Consider the following 9074-nt stretch of genomic DNA (forward strand, 5'->3'; position numbering starts at 1 on the left):
ATAGGATTATATTTTATTCTAATTTTATTTATTTAAATTGTAGCGCGGCTCTCATATTAAACGGTTTAAATTAAGTAGATGTTTGGCATGTATTAAAAGAGTATATTTTTTTTATATACATATTCTTATTTGAGTCATATCAATTAACATCTATCAGTATCTTTTCTCTATTTTTCTACTCACTTTTTCTATTTTTTTACATTATTTTTTTATAAAAAGTTAAAAAGTAAACTTATTTAGAGCATTCTAAACCATCCCTAAATCTAAAAGAGTAATAAATTAGTGTATTTGATTTGAGTTTTTTGGATTAAATTTTTTGAAAACTAAATTTTTTTGATTTTAGTGTTTTTTTTTGTTTTTATTTTTAGTAAATATTTTTAAAATTTTAAACATTTTTTTTTATTTCTTTAGATATACCTTACTTAGATGTATCTAAAAAGTAAAAAAATTGTAAAAAAATATTTTAAAAAATTAATAAATACATAAAAATATAAAAAAATGTACTAAATTATCATTTTTTTTATATTTTACATTTTCTTATATTTTTGGTATTTAGTGAATTTTTAAAAGGTTTCTTTTCATAATTTTTTAACTTTTTAAGTATATTTATATTAAATATGTCTAGAAAGTAAAAAAAAAAATTGCTTAAACTATTAAAAAAAATTAGTAAAAATTAAAAAAAAAATACGAAAAACAAAAAACAAATTAAAAAATATTTTAAAAAAAAATAAAAGCAAGCAATATTACAAATTTACCAATTAATTTTCATCACATTTCACATAATTTCACGCTACATAAATTAATCTGTCCCACTAAATCATCCATCAAGAAAATTCTCAGTGGTAAGTCTGGATAAGCAGACTTTCCCAAACCAAAAAACCAAAATCACTTTGAACTCCCAGTGCCTTCCTTCCCATACGGTTCTTTATTACACAGCTCCCCTCTCATACTTTTCTTGTTCTATATATACTTACATATATCCCAAGCTCCTTCCGCCCGTTCCATCTCTCTCTCTCTCTCTCTCTCTCTCTCTCTCTCTCTCTCTATGTAGAAGGAAGGAAGGAAGGAAGGAAGGAAAGGATGTCGGACGAGGAGCATCACTTCGAGTCGAAGGCCGACGCCGGAGCTTCAAAGACTTATCCTCAGCAAGCTGGTACCATTCGTAAAAATGGTTACATTGTTATCAAAAACAGACCTTGCAAGGTTCTTCCCTTTCTTGCTTTTCTACTCTCTCAATTACTTTACTTATATATGTCTGTTGGGAAATTCTATGGTACTTACATATCCTCTAAATTTGTGTATATATGCATCCTACCATAAATCAGCGTAATTTTACTATAAAATTTCGTAATATCAATCACAAAATCATAAACTCATTACAAATTGGTGTTACAATATTGTAACCAAACCACAAATAAATCACCAACTTTTGTTCCATGACCCACAAAATTGTAACATTTTGTTACGTTAATCTATGGTAAAATTATGTATTTTGTGGTTGATGTTATGCTAATTTATGGTAAAGTTATGGATTTTGTAATTGATGTTATAAAATTTTATGATAAAATTATACCAATTGTGGTAGGGTGCATATGGTGTGTGCCAGGGTGCATATGGTGTGTGTCAACCGCTACTAACTTGTTAAATGTACTAATTAGTGTACAATTGTTTTTATCTTCTGTTCTAGTTAATCCGATGATCTTCTTAATTAGTTTTTAACAATTAATATTTAGTTATTGGCAAATTAAATCTGAATTCCATATTGGAGAGACCTACACCTTGGTTGTACCTCTAGTACTTTTTTCCATGTGTTTGGATGATTTCAAAGCTAAAGTTGATGGCTTTCAAAGCCCTTTTTGCAGCTGAATTTTCTAGATTTTAAATCTTGTTAACTTGCCTTTATTTTAATTCTTTCTTACTGGTGTATGTGACCTGGTTTCTTCACTTTGATACAAGTCTGTATATGGAGAAAGTCAATCTAACTGGTAGAGTCATTTGTGATCCATGACTATCAGTACCTTAGTTGTGTTTAATCTTTTCCTTCTTGTGGATTATGTTAGGGTTGTTAGAATCTTACAATTTACGATTTGATTTGTATGATTCAATTTGTGGTGTTGAATCTTAAATTGGGTGAATTTTTTTATTCAATTGCGATTCAGTACGATTCATTGTGATTTTACAGGGGGCCGTCCCTAAGGTAAGGCGAGTAAGGCCGTCGCCTCTTGCCCCCAAATTTTGTCTAAACAATAAGACTCCGAAATAATTTCAATCTTAAGTTATGTTTGGCTAATTGTTTCAGTCTTAAGTTATATTTGGTTTATTAAAATAAAGTTAAATAGAGCAATCATTCCATCATAATATTCATTTCACGTTTGATTTACTAAAAAAATTTAAAACGAAATCAACATTCACCATTTTGAGGGAATAGTAATTTTATGACTAACAAATGACCATTTCATTCAATTCAATTCAATTTCATTTCAATGAGCTAAACACTGCATTATAATATTAGTAGTTTAAAAATAAAATTTTAAACAAACAATTAAATTGGGGAATTATTTAAAAATAATGGATGATTGCTTGGTCAATATATGAATTATTTATAGAATATTGTTTGACTATACGAGTTACAATTGTTTCTGGAGAAGTTTTTTTTTTTTTTTTTTTAAGTTGAAATTAATCAAATTTCACAATTTAATTTACTACGTTAAGAAAAAAGTGTGAATAAATTATTAGTGGTAACAAGAAAAAAATATTAAAAATTTATCTCAATAATTATGATTTACGTCAATAATTATGTGTACCATATGTAACAAATTTGTGGAAGGTACAAGCAAAAAATAAAAATAAATTGAAGATTTTTACTATTTTACCAATATATATAATACGTATGAGAGTAGAGGTCCCATCTTCTGAGTTCGCCTTAGGCTCCCAATAAGTCATGGCTAACCCGGGTGATTTACAATGATTCACTATGAGTCATTGTGATTCAGCGTGATTCATTTTTGTTTGTATAATACACGATATAAATCGTTTTTGCAAAAATAAAATAAGAGATCAATTAGTTATATTGATATATGTAGTTTTATATCTATATAAATATATATAATTTAGTTATATTGATATTTATTTCACTTGAAATACTACGTGTTTATATATATATAATTATATGTTATGCTAAATAAAATGAATCATACAGTTCATGATTCAAAATTTTAGCAAAATGATTCATGATTCAATTCTTGATTTGACAACAATAGGTAGGGCTTTTATTTGTTTCTTTTGTGTTGATTGTGGCCTTGTTAACAACCAGAACCCACATAATTGTTTAGTTTGTGTCACAAGAATGCCTCCTTATATGTGAAGTGTTTTTGGACTTTCTTACTAATATATGTAACTCTGATGCAGGTTGTGGAGGTCTCAACTTCCAAAACTGGCAAGCATGGTCATGCCAAATGTCACTTTGTTGGTATTGACATCTTCAATGGAAAAAAGCTTGAAGATATTGTTCCCTCTTCCCACAACTGTGATGTATGTGCTTCCTTCTCAGTCCTTTGCATCCAAAAAATGCCTTTTAAGGATCATTTTTATGTTATCGTGGTTTGTTTTACCCCCTTTCTTATAACTAAGCTCTCAAATCATAGTGACTTGTTCTCATGAATTGCAGGTTCCTCATGTCGCCCGTACAGACTACCAACTGATTGATATCTCTGAGGATGGATTTGTATATATACGAACTTTCTCTTGTTCAATCGCCTTGTTGCTTTTGGTGTAAATTCTGTTTTATACTATTCCCAATGTTGTAGGTGAGCCTGCTGACTGAGAATGGTAATACTAAGGATGATCTGCGCCTTCCAACCGATGAAAATCTGCTTACGCAGGTTAGTAGATGTCATTCTCCCTTTCATTGTGGATGCTTATCTTTTACATGCATCTTTTATGAACATGTGCCATAGCATTGAATCTCTCTGTTGGCGTACAGCTCTGTTTTAATGTCATCATTTTTATGTGGATCCAGTTGTTTGTTATGTTTCTGATGCAATTGTTGAGTTTTAATTAAAAATTTATCAGCAGGTTAATGAGTTAGTTAATTATATCTTCTGGATCGTACTTGCTAATCTGTTTACAGTATGATGCCAGACATTGATAATTGGAAAGTTAATGATCAAACTACTGTGAATTTGTTTTTATACTTTTGTTTGTGATATTGATTCCTCTCTGCCCTTACTTAAGCGGAAGTTTCGTGCACTGGGTACACCATTTTTTTTTATTGATTCCTCTCTGCATTGCTAATAGTCAATTGTTTGAATGCTACAGATCAAGGATGGATTTGGCGAGGGGAAGGACCTTGTCGTGACTGTGATGACTGCCATGGGAGAGGAGCAGATCTGCGCCCTCAAGGATATTGGCCCAAAGTAACTCCCTGAAGCTTTGGAGATAGCTAGGGGATTTCAATTTCAAAGTGCAATAGAGATAATAATAGCTATAAGAGGTTTTGGTCTGGTTTGAGGACAAAGGCCCACCATTTTGAGAACTGTCTAAGACAAAAAATTTCATTATTAGGGTTTTATAATTATAATTTTTCTTTTTGCCTGTTTGGTTACTGCTTGAACAATGTTGGGGAATTGATTTTCCAGCAAGACTGTAAGTCACTTTATTTTGGACCTTGGATTGTTGTGGGTATCATGGTTTATTGTATGATGAGATGAAACATTGCATAATGGAGAATAACAAGTGGTAACTGACTGTTGTCCAGTTGTTTGATAGTTGTAATCAAATCATAGTAGCTCAGAGTATCTCTAATCCTAATCCTTCATTTATTTTTCCTTTCGTCAAATTTAAATTTAATGAAAAAAATACTCAAAACTCATCTCTAATTTTTTTAATCAAATTAAGAATTTATTAAATTCTTCATTAAATTGGAATTTAATGAAAATCTAAAAAGATGAAGCATTGTAGATATATATACATATATTATCAAATTTGATGGAAAAAAAAATTGGGATAAGAGGGGAATTTTTAAAAGGATTTTAATGAAAATTGAATGAAAGAATTTGAGTAGTTCATATCCAATCAAAATTTTTATTTAAATTTAAAATTAATTTAGATAAAAAAAATTAGGGAAAGATTGGCGATTGTGATATGAATGTTAAAAACGTCCCTACACCATTGCTTGCTGTCTATGTGATGAATGTGCCAACTATGGAACTTTGGACTTGGGGTCACTGCTGTGGCAAACGCACAGCAGTGACTGTTGTGCTTCATTTTGTGATGTATTATGCTCTTATTTTTATGATTTGAACCGTTCATTTTGTAGAATTTGTTGAGTACTTAAAGCCTACCAAAAATCATATTAATCGGATATCAACAACTATATGATCGAATTACATATTTTTATACTATTTTTCAAAAGAAAAACTTCTTGTTTGTTTTTTTGGTTATCAATCATATAGTTATTGGTATCCGATTAATATGATTTTTGGTAGGCTTGAAGTACACAACAAACCTTATAAAAATAATCTCATTATGCATCACAAAATGAAGCACAACAGTCACTGCTGTGCCTTTGCCACAGCAGTGACCCCAATTCCTGGAACTTTGCTTCAACGAATATTATGATGATAAAGTTGGATTTGGTGCTTTAAGACCGTTGGGATCTTAGGTTTGTTGAGGATGGACTTTATGAACGGTAGGATTACAAATTTAAAATTATTTATATAGAATTTACTTAAAAATAAGAATTAATTGTTCACATTCATTTTATATAGAATTTCATATTTCATCAATTCAATTTTTATCACATATACTCATTCTGAATAAATTCTAAATCTTTAATTATGGACCCTAACATTTTTTCATGGGGTAAATTACAAATACACCCCTTGAGATTTGATTAAAATACGAATCGCCTCCTGTGGTTTTGAAAATTACATTCCACCCCTGAGATTTCTAATTTCATCACAAATCGCCATTTTTATTAATAAATCATCAAGTCAATTAACAGTTTTTAATGACGTTAAAAATATGTTTTAATTAATAATTTAGGTAATTTTATTATTGTATAGGAGAGCAATTATGAATTTTATTTTTTTAGTTACTTCTGTTAAATAAAAAAATCTAATAAGGGGGGTATTTATAATTTTTTAAACTATAAAAGATAATTTATATTTTACACAAATCTCAATAGGTATATTTGTAATTTACCCCTTTTCATTTATGAAAGTAAAGAAAAGTGAATTGAAAGAAGATAGTGAATATATGTCAGCACCAAAAGGGGAAATAATAATGTGTTTATGGTGGGGAAAATTTTATAATACATACTTTAAAAAGAAGTATATCATATTATTTTGATTATAATTAAACAGATTTTTAATTACATCTCAAATGATATTTGGTTATAACCCTTTTATTATGATACATTGTAGCGTTAATTATGACTTAGTATGACGTGCTTATGCCACAAAAATATTTTTCGTTATGGTGACAAAAAGTAATTTGATTACGACACTTTGTGATATCAACACCATAATTGCAAAATATCATAAATTATCTATAGTTCACCTCTTTTTAAGAGGTGTATTGTAGCATTAGTGATGCAACAAGAAACGCAAAATAATAACAATTTTAGAATTCGTTATTGAAAACTCAATATCAAAAATAAGATTTCTTTATAGACTCGTTGATTCACAAAGAATATTGAGAATAAAATCTTAACAATAGTTGATTCTCAAAAAATACCTTAGGCTAGAACAAAAAATATATGAAATTCGAAATATATTAATTCTAAAAACAACTCACTTTTGCCCTAAGGCTTAAATCTTTACTTATAACGAACCCAATTATTCTAGAACAAGAAACTAATAAAGCAGGAAATAAAATCAAAACTAATAAAATAAGAAAATTGTATCCTATCAAATCAAGAAACTAAATAATTAAATAATTCTATAATATTCTATACTAAATTAGAGTATTTTCGTACTCAAATATTAATTTTAAAATAAGAAAATAAAAATATTTATTTTTAAAATTCAATTTGCATCATTCTTCCCTCTTGAGAATAACTCATCCTTGAGTTTTCAGTGCTTGGAATCACTTGGCACGTTCACATTGGTCCGCATCCGCTTTGTATTTAAGATTAACTCGAATCTAAATTTTAAAGAAGAGTCTTAAAAAATGAAATGAACAAATTTCTTCAATAAATTTAGGATAACTTACGCTTTGCACCCCCTGCACTTTGAATCAAATCCCATTTGGGCCCCTTACACATAAAATCATGACAATCAATCCCCTACATTTCTGGTAAATCTCACTTTGGTCCTTGCACATAAAATTATGACAGTCAACTCCCTGTACTTTTGGTCAAATCTCACTTTAGTCTCTACACGACAGTCAATGTCTCATTTCTGTTATTCAATTGTTTAAATGTTTAACAGAATCTAATCATGTAATAAGAATGTGACTATGACATTAGGGTAAGAAAGAAAATCATCTACATTTTTTTACTAATACATAATTTATCCTAAAATTTACATCAAAATATGATTGTATTAGGCTAAAATAAAATGTAGATTATGAACAATTAAGAATATGAACTAGCATTTTGCATAAATTGAAATCATGAAACGCTATTTTTTACGATAACATAGTCTTCTGTCTATTCATTTTTCTTTCTCTTTGATTTCTTTGTCATATTTTTTATTATTTCAAAAGCTCTACTTTCTTGGTGGAAAAAATGGTTTTATGATGACTTTAATATGAAATTAAAGTAGGTCCTAATCACTAATTGAGGTGGGATTAAATAGGTTTAGATTCTTTGTAACAAGATATTTACATCACAAAAAGAATGACAAAAAATATTAAGAATTGGATGAGAAATTGTCTCATAAAGTTAGCCTCACAAATGAGGTATTGGAAATAGTGTATAACTATCAATTGCATATTGATTGTAGAGGAAGGCATTGATGGGTATTTAAATTCCAAGTTTTGGATAAGGGCATCAGCCCTTTGGGGTGTCCAAATTTTTCGAAGGAATGAAGTTATGGATGCTTCAAGGATAGGCTTCGGCCAAAACTATGGTTCAAATTAGTTATGCAAAATTGATACATGCACGCGTGCGCTGCCCGGATTGCGCCGAGTCTGGGTCCGGGTTAGAGTTCGTGATCCTTGGGTTGTGGGTCGCAGATCTTGGGGCTTGAGGGTTGAGGTTTGGGCTGGGTCGGATTGATGGCTAATCAACCTAATCTTTTTTGGATTAGGTTGGCTGCAGATATACACACGTGTATATAAAGTGTATAACTTATACACTAATCAGTTTTGCAGAAGTTATTGGGCAGATTTGACTGCATTTGTTGCCAGCCTTCATGGCCGGGAGGCTTTTCATCTCTCCTCCATTGTATATAAAAGGAGGCCATCTTCCTTGGTTTGAACACAAAAATTCTATGCTCTCAGATTATAGTCAGTCTGCTCTTATAATATATTCTTCATGCGTGAGAGATTGTTGTCGTTGTCAGTTCGCCGGAGCTAATAGAAAGTGCTTTTGCGTTAGCAGGTTTTAAACTATCGTATCTTGGGAAACAGACATCGATATATCCCACAATGAGGCAGCGAATCAATTTTAAGGAGACTGTTGTATCACACAAGTTTCGGTTTGGCTCATTGTCTTATTTTAATCTTGTACTTTGATATATATATATATATATATTTCTGTTCATCTTGTTGTTTAGTATCATGATTTCTTGATATGTAATTTAATTTATTTAATATGAATCTGTTTGTTTTTATTTAATTACACAATTTGTACAACAATCTTAAAATAGATTATATGTTTCCCATAAAATTAGACAAATAGATTCATAATAATTTGTACTATAAATTTCCCACTGTGTGAGTTATCTGCTTTTGCATCTGTTAGTTGGAAAAATTACATACGTGTACTCTGGAAATTGTAAAATTAACTGTGATTAGGACCCCCTCATATTCCCACCCCCACCACCCCCACACACACGTGGGGTCGGTGAGTGGGAGAGAAGAAAAAAAAAAACAATTTTGACCAATCAAAAGGCAAAGGAGGTCGT

General features: G+C 30.0%; 1 protein-coding gene across 1 annotated transcript; it reads left to right on the forward strand.

The window, feature by feature from the left end:
* The first annotated feature begins 823 nt into the window (after nucleotides 1–823).
* Nucleotides 824–4778, forward strand: ELF5A-3 (eukaryotic elongation factor 5A-3). Its single transcript, XM_028223091.2, has 5 exons — nucleotides 824–1203; nucleotides 3409–3531; nucleotides 3668–3724; nucleotides 3807–3881; nucleotides 4318–4778. Exons 1-5 carry the CDS (start codon nucleotides 1081–1083, stop codon nucleotides 4417–4419), a joined length of 480 nt encoding a protein of 159 aa, XP_028078892.2. The 5' UTR covers nucleotides 824–1080; the 3' UTR covers nucleotides 4420–4778.
* Nucleotides 4779–9074: the final 4296 nt, after the last annotated feature.

This window comes from Camellia sinensis, chromosome 11 (genome assembly GCF_055761805.1).
Source record: "Camellia sinensis isolate YWXY chromosome 11, ASM5576180v1, whole genome shotgun sequence".
NCBI classification, from domain to species: Eukaryota; Viridiplantae; Streptophyta; class Magnoliopsida; order Ericales; family Theaceae; genus Camellia; species Camellia sinensis.

Excerpts from the sequence above, each read along its gene's own strand:
- ELF5A-3 (XM_028223091.2), top strand. The coding sequence starts at position 1,081 with ATGTCGGACGAGGAGCATCACTTCGAGTCGAAGGCCGACGCCGGAGCT. Across the intron at positions 1,204-3,408 it reads TCAAAAACAGACCTTGCAAG|GTTGTGGAGGTCTCAACTTC; the intron begins GTTCTTCCCTTT and ends ACTCTGATGCAG. Across the intron at positions 3,725-3,806 it reads ATATCTCTGAGGATGGATTT|GTGAGCCTGCTGACTGAGAA; the intron begins GTATATATACGA and ends CCAATGTTGTAG.